This window comes from Varroa destructor, unplaced genomic scaffold (assembly GCF_002443255.2).
Source record: "Varroa destructor unplaced genomic scaffold, Vdes_3.0 BEIS01000001.1, whole genome shotgun sequence".
Classification (NCBI taxonomy): Eukaryota; Metazoa; Arthropoda; class Arachnida; order Mesostigmata; family Varroidae; genus Varroa; species Varroa destructor.
The window spans coordinates 48,974,846-48,987,841 of NW_019211454.1; the positions used below are offsets into that span (position 1 = coordinate 48,974,846).

At 41.4% G+C, this 12,996-nt stretch overlaps 1 protein-coding gene across 8 annotated transcripts in view; it reads right to left on the minus strand.

Annotated features, from left to right (window-relative positions):
* magu (SPARC related modular calcium binding-like protein magu) overlaps positions 1-11,060 on the minus strand; it is a 17,006-nt gene extending 5,946 nt beyond the window's left edge. For 4 of the 8 annotated variants that reach the window (XR_002671889.2, XR_002671890.2, XR_015318920.1 and 1 more), the window contains exons 1-9: positions 10,100-11,060; positions 5,917-6,112; positions 4,951-5,145; positions 4,392-4,700; positions 4,037-4,168; positions 2,495-2,659; positions 1,956-2,124; positions 954-1,225; positions 242-396 (exon numbers count right to left, since the gene is read on the minus strand). Coding sequence is in view for 1 of the 8 variants with exons in the window: in XM_022797322.2 (XP_022653057.1) it covers positions 338-396; positions 954-1,225; positions 1,956-2,124; positions 2,495-2,659; positions 4,037-4,168; positions 4,392-4,700; positions 4,951-5,145; positions 5,917-6,112; positions 10,100-10,174 (1,572 nt within the window). In the remaining 7 variants the exon portion in view is untranslated. Of the gene's footprint in view, positions 1-89; positions 397-953; positions 1,226-1,955; positions 2,125-2,494; positions 2,660-4,036; positions 4,169-4,391; positions 4,701-4,950; positions 5,146-5,367; positions 5,519-5,916; positions 6,113-6,284; positions 6,356-6,520; positions 7,240-10,099 lie in introns of those variants that run through there. The other 4 variants (XR_015318923.1, XR_015318922.1, XR_015318921.1 and 1 more) reach the window with 4 other exon arrangements.
* Between the last annotated feature and the right edge of the window lie 1,936 nt (positions 11,061-12,996).

Below are 12,996 nucleotides of genomic sequence, written 5' to 3' on the forward strand. Positions count from 1 at the left end.
ACAAAAAAATCTCTACCGCGCTGTCAATTTAGAGAGATCCCTTTACCAATGAGATGATACATCGAGGTGAAATGAAAACGGACTAGTAGTTAATAGAACAACGTGTATTTATTCGTATAGTCGTTCATAGATTGGATTGATTTGTTTTGAGTTTCACTCTCTAGCAACGCCTGTTTGCATCTGCACGCAAGAAATAGGCTAGCATAAAAGTTTCGTAGCCGAGCAATTTCTTTATAATTACAAGGGCTTCGTGAATGTGCTGTGATGGTGATGCTGAGCGAGACGATAGGTGTCCTTTTAATCCAATCCTTGAAGCCGTTCGTAGTGTGAGGCCTTGTTAACTCTTGAGTATGTGGTCGAATGGATTAGGTCCCTTACGGCCCGTTGACGGATGTTCTAAAACGTGAAAGCATCTTTTTTTATCATTACAGCTCTCCTAGTAAACAATCCCATCCTACTATAGCGGGAAACGTTTAACTCCCTTAAAAGCCACCAACTGATATTTAGAGATCATCTAAAATAATAAAACACAACGTTCTAAAATGTAATTCAAGTGCCAGTGGACGTTTCCCAGCTTACTGTTATATTTCGACAAATTTTTCGCATCGCATAGTCGTGGTAGCAAGTTGCGCAAACGCACCAGATCTGTACTCCTACAAGTTCTACACCTAATTCCCCGTTAACGATCAGTAGGTTTTGCTAATTCGGACAATAGCTTTCGCCTGATTTGAATTCATAACGCCAAAACACCTCCGTGGAATCGCATCGCGGAATATTGCTCCGTCTATTCGGTTCACGTGCGTTGTACTTAGACCAAATCTCGCGGGCTACAATAGCTTTGTGGAAGAATCGTTCGATGCAACTGGTTTCAACCTGGACTTTTTCAAGCTCTAGATAAACATTCAACTTGGACAAGCTCTATAATCTTATCGACATTTTGGGAACTACAGTACCTTGAAGTAGATTAAGGCCTATGCACTCGCTCCATTCTCTTTTCGAAACTGTTTTGTCTTCGTCTTCGTCGCAGAATTTAGCAGCGTTCCTCCAGCATCGGCGAACCTGTCGTTTCCGCGCTATACCTAATGCTTGCACGCCGGCTCCTGCCTTCCACTGCCTTCGAAATGCCCGCCATTCGTCACGCTCAAGACGGGCGCTCCGGTTCAAATCTAACGTGGCGAATTTCCATGATGTTGTGTCATTACGCACCGTAGACAAGGATGTTTTCCTGACGTGCGCCAAAAGAATGGGTCACAGAACTATGCGTTACAACAAACGTAACATTTAAGAACCAACCTTCTCCGGCAAATTGCTAGCAAGGTCACCTAGGTTATACGGGCATATAATCACTTAATGTCGGTTTAATACCAAACAGGGAACGAACACAGATATGAATGTCCCTTTCCAAGAGAACATTCCAATTTTGATTTTTTTTAATACTATACCACGAAATTCTATGTCGGCTCGTATTTTTCTTCACTACATTTAAGCGTCTAATATCGGCTCACCACGTAGTTGTATTTGACCAACGCTAATACTAGCGCTTACTTATGGGACGGCGTGATCTTCGTGACTAATACGCATTTTTTAGAATGTGTAACCATGAACATGCGCCCGTCACTGGCCTAAATTTCAGCGTTGAAAAATGGTTCTCACCTCTTCAGGTGGTTACCACGTTGTTTTATATACTTGTCAAAGAAACCTCGGGTAAGTCTAACAGAGGTTAACTCGGGTAAGTCTTCTAATTAAGGCAAATCCTTGATACGATACCGAAAAAGATCCTGAGGCGATAAAAGCATGGCTACTTGTGCACTCCTTATTTTTAAAACAGTTATTACTATCCATTGGGGCCGCACAAGCGTTAAGAGGTTTCACCTCATCGAATCAGTGCAATATACATTTGGAAATAATAACGGTAATTATATTTGATATATGGGATAGATTTTTCTCATACTCACACAAGAGCTTCATCGAGGGTCATATTTACGTGACTGTTTTTCTCTATATGAAAAATCGATATGAGATACTTTGCAAACAGTTTTTTTTTCTTCACTGGACAACCCTTAAGTATCCGAGCTTTCGTTTTGGCGCTCGTACAGTCTACCATGCTGCCTTTGCGGGGAGTACCTGAAATATTTTTGCAAATGTTAATGTGCACTGAGCTAGTTCTCTAAACACTACCAGGAACTAAGGTCTAAATTAGAATTAAATAAATACAATAAGGCCACTGCTGTATGATGAGGCCCGTGGACTGTCCGCTATAAAATTCCAGATTCGTGTCATGTTTGAACAAATCTATACCTAAATACTATAGGTGAATATTAGTTGTGAGACTATTCGAAACTTGAGCAATACACATTTGTTCTTGATCTTTATAGAGTGCGTTTAACAAAATTACGTACTGCACTTGTGAACGTTTTCAAGCTGTGATCATACTAAAAGTTTCAGTACGTAGCTCATGCTTTCAATTTGTTTTTTACCATTTCTAATGGTTTACCTTGAATAGGTTTGCCTGTTTTTGTAGCAACACACCAACAAGCCCCTGCATGACATTGTACTTCACGATACGATCCATCAGGATTGCATACCGGTACATAAGTGTCTCCATGCCGTCGACGCTCAAGTGCCGTGTCACGAGCAGTCGCGCAGTCATCCGCCTCTACTGGAAACACACAACCATAACCCACATAACAATGAAAATATTAATGGCATCATTAAGCAATTCATCTTCTCATTTTTTTTTTTACGTGTGAATAGCATTGACTGAACCGTAGTATTTTTAAGGGACCTCTTATGCATAGCGAACACAGAAAACCAAGCAACGCCTTCTAACTGAGGTAGGTGTCAACTGAATTGTGAACTATAATACGAATTTACATAAAAATGGTACCCGTTTGGTTTTTGGTGAAGCATAAATCTACAAAGATATGTAGATATTACACCAAAAACAAATTAAACAATATCAAATATTTTGACCAACGTAAAGTTCGATTCCTTCGTGAAAAAAGTTCATTATTTCAAAGTCATTTTATACCCGCTTTCAAGGTTTGATAGGATGCACAGGTTTCGACCGCATAGAACCATATCGAGTTCTAGAGGAATGTCAAGCATCATATGGTTTTGTCCCTATTCTTTTTTCTTCGTGTTCCGTTATGTGCTGTTTTGTCAGCTCAGAAATTGTCTCTTAAATGGACGTGCCGTCGACTCCGGCTGCAGACTGTAACGAGTATGGTTGCTCAGTCCTTATCCCGCTGTGGATTCAAACGGCGCAGATACATCGAAGAAGATGAAGAAGAAGACTGGCCGTGGCGGACGGCTGCAATCCCTTAAGAGGCGGACAGAACACAGATACGGAAACAATATTGCCGAACGGGTTCAAAGTCAACAATGAACGTAGGAATGACTATGACCGCCTATGGCAAATACATCCTTTCAACAATCGGTGCATGAACAAACAGCAAGGCGATGCATTCAAAGCATCCTGGCAACGTCCGACTGCTATACAGCCTTACTTAATAGCGATTGCTTTATTGGCCCTATAAAGTGAACAGCGGCTCGGTCTCGAATGGTAAGAGGCTTGATACGACGAGTACTTTTAGTAGCTGGTCTAGTTCTTTTTTACCGAATTTTCGTAGCGGAAAACTGCTTCCAACTGCATCTGTTAGTCAGCTTTCGTCCACTAATGATTCCTACTATAGATAACATCAGATATCAATTATTCAGTAAGATACATAAGTGTATTTGCGTATATTTGTATTTGTTTAAGTGAGCTAATGGGTAAAGATAATATCACAAAATATGATATACTAAGCGTGTGCATTGCACAACGAAGTTTGCAGTTTGTTCTTAGTCGAAAGATCCAAGCAGAACTTCAAGAAAAGGACGTACCCCTTTTAGTTTTCAGGAAAAAACAATCTACACAAACAATACTTTCTTAGGTAGATGCTGTGTTGTCCTGTGTATTGAGAAAAACTGTTAAGTGAACTTGTTTCAATAACTATTCATATTTAGGCAGATCGCAAATGGCAAACGTACGTACATGGCGCGTCATCATTTGAGTGGCTGCTGGCACTGATGGGATCCGTCAGCTCGGAGGCCTCCTCGAGTTCGTCGGGGTTTGGCAGGGATAAAGAACTCGTGATATCGTCATCCGAGGCTCCTTCAGGCTCATCTGTTCTCACCGTTCAATTTCATCCGATCGACCGCCGTGAAAAGGTTGAAGCAAAAATGCGCGTATCGAGCCGTTTCAGTCCAATGAAAACAAACATTTCTCTAGATGACAAAAATATATTCATAGCAGACCGTAAACCAGGCAAGATATGATACGATAACCACATAGTATACAATTTACACGCGTCTAAAGGAATACATCGCATTCAATATTAACTACCAACCACCTTCTTCGCCAACACCCAGTGAGTTCATCCATTCCTGAGCTGTAATGATCTCGTTATTGTCACGATCGCTATATTTGATGAAGTTTCTCGCACAGGGACGGGGCTCGACAAGCCGTTTCACAAGCCTTTTGAGATCTCGGTATTCCCGGTCTTCAAGCATCAGATCCGAATCACGGTCAAGCTGGCGAAATTTCCATTCAGCGGCTCGTGCGTACGTCACGTTATTGGACTGCGTAAGACGAGCCTCCCTTGCGAATTTTTCGAGAATGTTGGCGTTGAACAGTTCTCGATCGCTGGGCGTACAGGCTGAAAAGAGCACATGTTTGGTTAAAATATACTGCCTCATAAAGACATCGACTGGGTCGTTCGTAATTTGTTAAAATACTACGGTAGGACTAGCCATATAATGCTTATAATAATAATATTCTACTGGGCACGTCGTATTGACCTGTTCGTAGCGTGTCTGCCGCATTTCCTGAAATCGAACCTGAAGCTCTCAGTGCTTAATTGAGTTAGATACGAAAGGCAGCTTTCTTTTAGCAAGTTTAGTACGCACCGAATCGCTTGCAGTTGGGTCTCTTGTTAGCGGCGGTGGTCGATCCGGGTACAATTTTCCCATGCGAATCAACGCACCAACAATGGCCTGATGAGTGGCATTGTACCGGCGAGAATTCTCCATCAGCAGTGCATGCTGGCATAAAAACGTCTTTTTGAAAACTGGCCTGCGTTTGCTGAGCCCAGCAGCGCCTTTCTAAAAAAAAGCAGTTGTTATCCACTAAGTTCAAGACAAGTTTACTCTTATTCAACTCAGGCCCTTCTGGAAAGCAAACATGTTCGTATCCTCGCGAAAAGTACCTACAGCAGGGAAATTCACGTAAAATAAAAATCGTATAACTATTTCATGATATCGTATTGCAAATAATTAATAGTCCAAAGCGTTATAATCAGTTCCTTTCACAAAATGTTGATTCACCGGTTATCAACCCGTTTATACGTGACTGCAGTAAAGCAGGATGTTGCTCAGATCGCGTATATGTACTCATTTCAGCCTGGACACGTGTTTCTACTTAAATCCATAGCCACATCTGATTAAGAACGAAGTGGTGGTGGTGGTGTTTTGGCACCTGTCAAAATAATGGTATAGTATGGGATTGTTTTTGTTCTGCAGGAAGTATTTTAAGACACTGCCACCGCTCTGAATACTCCGCCGCACGTGAGTGCAGCGGAGCTAACGGAATCACTTAATTATTTTACCGCACATTTTAATACTCTGTCATTTGTAAGAACGCTAGTTAAAGCCGAAGCGATAGAATCGGTGTGTTAAGACTCTACTTCAATTTATTATGGGCACCTACTGTTGGTTAAAATGGCTAACCAAATAATACCTTGGTCATTAATTATGTGTAACAATAGTACAGTATAATCTCCATGACAAACATCCGAGTTTTGGCGCAATGTCACGGATTACTTTGAGAAACATTAATATACGAGCAGATCACGATTAGAAATAATCGATACATACCGACTGAGCAGTTACCATGGTGACTAGGTTCGACGCGATGACCTAGGCAACGAGCTTGGCGTAGCTCACATGAAGTATAGGTACGGCCATCTGACGCACATACGAGAGGTTCCGGTGAAGATGAGCTTTTTACGTCCGAGTTCGCAGTCGGGCATCGACCGCATTTGTGCTGGCCACCATCAGGATTCAACGGAATCTGCCGGATAATCGGAACAACACTGCATTAGCTGTACGCTCCCGTTTTAAATAGCTCAGATGTTACGGATGATATTTCCAAGCAGATTTTTCACTGTCAGTGGCAGCGCACTACTTCAGAACAGAGAATCGGTTAGTCATCTGTCAATGGATAATTTATGGTTTCCGCCTACCTTCTGTGTTGTTGTCGCAGCAGAAACTCCGTTAGGTTTGTTTAGTAGTTTGAATTAAATTAACTCGGACACTTAAATTGTTTTACAAAGAACAAAAAGAAAAGTATGTTTAAGACATAGGCCTAGACCTGTATCGCTTTTTGAAAATCTGCAATATGTACTTTAAGGACCACGTTCATTAGATACGTAGATATGCCCGGGCCGATAATTAGACAGCAATTCGATTGGCAACTAACAGCGTTATCACAATTCATTTTAGTGACACGGAAGACACAGGGTTCATCATAAACAGCACGTGAGATCTGCTTCTAGATTAGATTGTGACGGTCTGGTGCATAGTTGCAACGGTCATAGTAAAATGAGACCGACAGGAACACCGGAACGTTGAGCTGCTTGCCAATAACTGTCCCGGCTTCTGACATTCACTCGAGAATAAATCGGCATTGATCGTTCGTAGCAGAATGACAATGCTGTCAAATACGGAACGAGGAAGTCCACTAGCGAATGACCGATACACCCATGTAGAAATACTATTACGCAGTTCTGAGTCACTGCATTTTTATGCAAACGATAATGGCGGCAAAATCCGTGCGTAATCTAATTTATACTTTGTACTTTCTCGAATCATCTGCAGCTGACACAATGCTCAGCTTCGCCCTACTTCATAGAGCTCAGTTTACTCAGATGACGTGTGTAATTTAGGCAGAGACAAGAAGTCACCTAGCGGCCACCCAATAAACATGTTCTGTGTGAGGTTTCGTTGTAAGAAAACTGGGCAGTTAGCGCACTGCTGCCCATGCATATGCAGGAATCGAACACGTGGTTTCTCGTTTGGTAATTCAAAGCTTCTTAAACTTGTATTGCTTTAGTAAGTCGCTTACTCCCAGCGGCTTATTCGTCGAATCGTGTTGAAACCTTGACGTCCCAAGTGCACGCACATTCATTGCGACACGTTCAATTGAGACCGGTATAACTTACTATGTCGCCCTTTGCAAGTCTCTGCGTCTTCACTGGAACGTGCCACTTTTTTAATTCCGCCCCTGACAGACTCGCCAGCTTGTACTTAGCGCACTCTCTTTTCGAGTTCTCTATTAATCTGCATTTTAACTAAACTTCTGAACATTAATGCTGTACACCGTTCTTAATGTAAGCCGTAATAGACCGGCGTCCAAGTAGCGCAGCGATATTTCGATAGTTCTTCCAACCGGGTCAATGCAAAATGATCCAGGATAGCGCCATATTCCATACCTTGTACCACCGAAGGGCTAATAGAATCACAAAAAGGCGGCCAGTTTTTATGTTGTGTAATATTTCGTATAGTGACGCCGTGAGCGAATCTTTGGACGCGAACGTAATGGCCCGGCAGTTGCTCACGTTACTATTAAGACAAGCCGATATTCAGCGCTTTCCCTGTTTCTAAGGATTCATGACCAGATCGGGGTGTTGCCAAGGCTAATTAGTCTCGATGCACGATAGAAAGACCGTAGCTATAAAACATCGCTACAGAGCGAAAGATCGGAGCGGTCAAAACTCGTATTTAGCTAAACGACTTTTTGTCCACCTATTATCCTCTTTCTGTGAATGTGTTGAATCAATCTATATTTTTCAGATATTAACTAATAATTTTTACTGTATATCTGTTTATGTAAACTGTTTTCTACGAGCCAAACCGTAATGTTTTCGATTCACGAACCGGACGGTCGATAGAAGACCATTTCGGGTGCAGGAAGATTAGCGAGGAGATTTTGTTGTTCCTTACAAATACAATTCCGATGGAACGTAACTGAATTTCGAAAAAAATCATTCTTTTGCGCGATAGGTAAACTATCATTGCTTACACTGAACATTTGTTCTGCCCCTATGGTGTCGCATTACTATCATTCATAGGTTACATCTTCATGCGGCAATAAAACCCTACTTAGAATTTTCCGAATCGAAAACGTTTAGCATACATCAAATAACGCTAAGTCCATGTTATATGAATATGGCATATTGATTCCGCACGCGCTTTGAACCAGTTTCGGCCAACCTTCGATCAGCCATACGTTTTATTGGTCTACCTAGATGAATCATCGTGAAATATAGGGTGTTCGGCGATTCACCGGAACGTTTCAAACTGAGCTATCGAGTGCGCGCTGGCAATTCTAAGGTAAACATTTATAAGGGCCCATTCTACACCAATCTGGTCACAAAAAAAGAACATATCGCAAAAACAAGGATGAAAAGTTCCAAATCCAACAACGCTAGACAGAATCCTGCGAGTAATTGGAACGAGCGGGTGATTAGGGGTTTCGTTTATAGAGTTCCCTTGTAGAGGGTAGACAATTTTAGATGGACAGGTCGAAGTACATTTTCTGATTGGAAGATTTTACTTTTTTGTGAGTAGACAGCTTTGCAAGACAAGATTTGCAGCGGCTTTTCTCGGGCGTGGCCATCATGCTGAGGTAAGAGACAATAATGCCAAGCTTAATGGCTCAAAATTATGTTTTTTTGCTAGTTTACTTAAGTAAGCTTCAAACGTTTCGATAGCATTGTATAATCAAATTTACAAATTCGAGCTTGCCATAAGGTTAGAGCCATCTTTTATGTACGTAGCGTCCAAGTTAATCTTTTCCGTAAGTTCCATACATTCTGATTACTTTACAAATACAATTCAAAGGCAAATCATTTAATAGCTGGCCTTTATATTCACTGATTATTTCTTGCAGGTCCATCAGAAGCTATATACTCTGTCTAACAATCAAGGCCTGCCGAGGGCGTCGAAATTAATGTTTTGGTGCCCACAATAAAGGCGCGCTTTTCTACCTAAAAAGCTCTGTCGTGAACACTGTTGAAACCGATAGTTTATACCACTTATTGACATGTGTACAAAGAATGTGGTGGAGGCAATTGAAACGGAAGGTGGCTAGTTTCACAGCGGCGATCTTGCTTCATATTATCATGTCGGTAGAGAGCACCACAATCGACCAGACTCACTATTCGGCCAATTTCACTTCAACATCTTAAGTTGTTTATAGGAACCACTGCCTCTGATCGTAATCTAAGGGGGGTATTTGTCTCTCATATCACGCCGGTTTTTACATTTTTCCTTTAACAGAATTTTACTGGTAGGTTTTCAATGATGAGGGTTGCATAGGCTAACTGTTATCAGAATACCAGATTGAGAAAACACTCCACGTTTTGACGTGCGACATAAGGAGTATGAATGGGTTATTCGTTTGTCTATTTGTCCGAACTTTCACGAGCAGAAACCAGAGATTCGGACTTTTCCTGTAATATTACACAAGATACACAACCTTTTCATAGATACATGTACTTACGTTTTTTAAATATTTAATAAATGTTACACAGACACACACACACACACACACACACAGTGTCAATAAATGAATTATGTAAGATATGACAGGTGTAAGCCAACATGCTTCCAAAAAAAATATCGGATATCTTCCAGATAATTTGAACCTGAAGGAGAAAGGCAACCTCATGAAATGCAAGGAATTATACATCCCCTATCGATAATCCCACGTACATGTAAGCATGTCGGATGCTGAAATCTCTAAAGTGGGACCGCTTGACTGACTCGTGACGACAGTAAATTTATCTTGCTAAACCGTACTTTGTTCTACGTTCGTGGTGTAGCAAATAAATAAAGTTCCGACTCGTTTGTATCATTTACAGGCAGGCACGTTCGCTTGACTTGGTAAAAGTGCTCCAAGAGATTTTATTAGCTCAATCAGATCTAGGACGTTCATATAGTAACACAGTATTACCTTTAGGTAAAATATATTATCATAAATGGTTTATTCTCTTACCTGACAAAGAACGGTGTGCACAAAGAACGCTGAGCCTATCACAGTGTAGGACTTTAACGCGAATGTCAATGACATTGTGTTGATAATAATGTTATAAAGTCGTGATAAATTTCAATAATACAGAAGAAATAGGTGTCAAGTTGAAGCAGTGAAGTTAGTGGCGATTTTTTGCACAACCGATAATAGCAAGGCATGCCACTCCTTGTGCACGATACACTATTACCAATTCTCTTGGTCTTTACCCTTTATCATTAGAATTTCTGTTGAACGTCGCTGATGTCGTCTACGCTACGTACACATGCATGGTATGTTTAGTAGTCGAGGTAGATCGTCCTAAAGACTCCACGCCTGCGTTCAGGGTGAGTTTGTATACAAGTTTCTATACAAATAAACAGACAACGGGATGAAACGCAGTACCCATACGAAGAGAACTCATACATAAGACAACGTCTGTAAAACTCGCACACGGCGCCCGTCGCATACCGAATAATTGAAGCTGTCTGGCCAAACAAAAAAACACAAATAACCAGTCGCCAATCGAAAAAACAACCGAGAACAGCAACCTTAGAGGAAGCCGCAGTGCATAAGTGATCCTTGTTTTTAACGCAAGACCGCCTGCTTAGCCGCGCTGGAAGGGTCGCTCTGCGAGAGACGACCAGTTTCAGAGGCGCTGTCCATCTGTTCGTAATCTTCTGCGCCACTACCACGGATACCACTCTGTTTAGAACAAAGCAAACAACGTTGTTTCTTCCGCTGCTGCTGCTGCTGCTGCTGCTTGCTCTCGCGTGGCTGCTGGCACCTAGTCTGCATACGGACCCTCCTCATAGAGTGAGAGACAACAAAAACAACAATAACAGCAACAATAATAACAACAGCAACGCCAACAACAACAGAAATTAACGCAGCAGTAGCGGTGTTGTTCGACTACGCGAGAGAACACGCTAGAGAAGAACAAGTACAAGATAGAATCAAGTAGCAAGAGTAGCAGCCAAAGAGAGAGAATACCTCGGGTAGACGATGACGAAGGAGCAGCGCGCGCGAGAAGAGGGTACACGTGATCCACACGCCGTCTAGCGGCATATTGACGAACTAGACAAATAGATGGCTAGGTGATGGATAAAGAACGACAATTAAAACGTTCCGACAGAGACGGGTATAGGTATGTACAATGTGTCTAATAGGAGGGATAGGAAAGGGGCGGACAGAAAGGATGGGCGGACAGCGATGCTCACAAAAGGTATTCAACGGTGGTACGAATGAGATGGCTTAAGACGAAGACGACTAAGGTTGAATCCAATATTGTGTTTCCGTATTTATAGACGGTTGTTGTTTGATAGAGCTCATGACGTTCTGCACTGGGAATCTAATAAGAAAATTCGCAGCGATCACCTATTAGCTAAAGGTGTCCGGCTGGTTAATATGGAACTAGTCCTGCTGACGACATCTGTTAAACGGACCATAGCTCTCAAGCGATTTCTGTCACATTCAATTTTTTCCATGGAGTGTAGCCTATGGTGTGGGCAGAAATTCGACCAGCTTCTAACGATCGTTTGATTCGGGTAGTCCATTTTCATATTATAATGAATAGATTTAAATGGTGTATTAGTGAACTAGAATTCGAATTGTCTCACTTTTAGCAAGCTAATTCATGGCCCTTGTAGTATAACGAGTAATTTAGCTATAATCCTTATAATCCGCTATATATGGGGATATAGAGGCTCTATGTCCCCAGAAGAAGATATTCCCAACTTAAGAAATTATCACACTTCGAATTTCAGGCAGTTTTTATTAGTTTCGGTTCTTTATGAATTCCAAGGCGCTATTACGTAGGGAGCATTAATATTAGTGGTCTTCTTTTTTTTTGTTTCGGGTATGCCCTTCATCTATTCTCTTACGCCTCTTCCTTTCTAGTTGTTCTTTTCTGTTCATCATTTCCTCAAAGAAAGACGTGACTTTGGCCCGTGAGTATTAGTGGTCTATCTTTTGGCAAAGTCTTGGCAAATACTATTTCCATTTATATGGAATTGGCAGCTTAAACATTAAATCGTGAAAAGAAAATTTCGAAACTATTAAACCAACAATTAACGCTGGTCAATCTTAGGCAGTCTACAATCGGCAATGATTTAGCCCTGAGCCGAATGAATAAGTGGGTTTTCTCTGGAGTTGAAGTAGTGTAATAGCTAAACACGTACCGGCTTAAGAGCGAATGCACGAAAAGAACTTGACAAGGTCAGCTTTTGATAATATTCGAGGGGTCACCAGGGCAAACGTGAAAAAAACACTTACAATAAGTACACTTACAAGATAGCTGATCTCATATGGCTCACGAATATTGTTAGGACCTGTACGAGCATTCTCGTTTTCGACCAGCTCGGAGAAACGTTAGACGAGGACGATACGTCTACATATACGAAGTCGTCACATTATACGCAGCATCAAAGTGAGGTCTGTGAACTAATAGCCGATAGATAATGACATGTGACAATACCGACGACGGCCTTTAAGATGGGGTATGTATGCTCAAAAAAAAAACGGACATCGTTCGTTTTACAGACGGGTATGAACTGTACTCCCTATATGAACTATATGAATATATATATAGTTTTTTTCTTTATTTAATCACCCTTGTCGTGCTGTATACGACGTCGCCGGGGCTTGAACCGACAACGCCCGATTTATATATTTTAAACAGTACTTCAAGCTTCTTTGTTTATTAAACCTGCAATTTTCCGTGTGAATCAGCCAAGGTGATCTTGCGCCTTTCATTGTTATAATTGCCCTCACTAATTTTAGTACTATTTATAATGTTCTAGTAACCGTTCATAACTATCACACCTTGTGGCCTAATAGGTGATCGCTAATTGGTAAATAATGCTATTTGGGTAAATTTGTGTGTT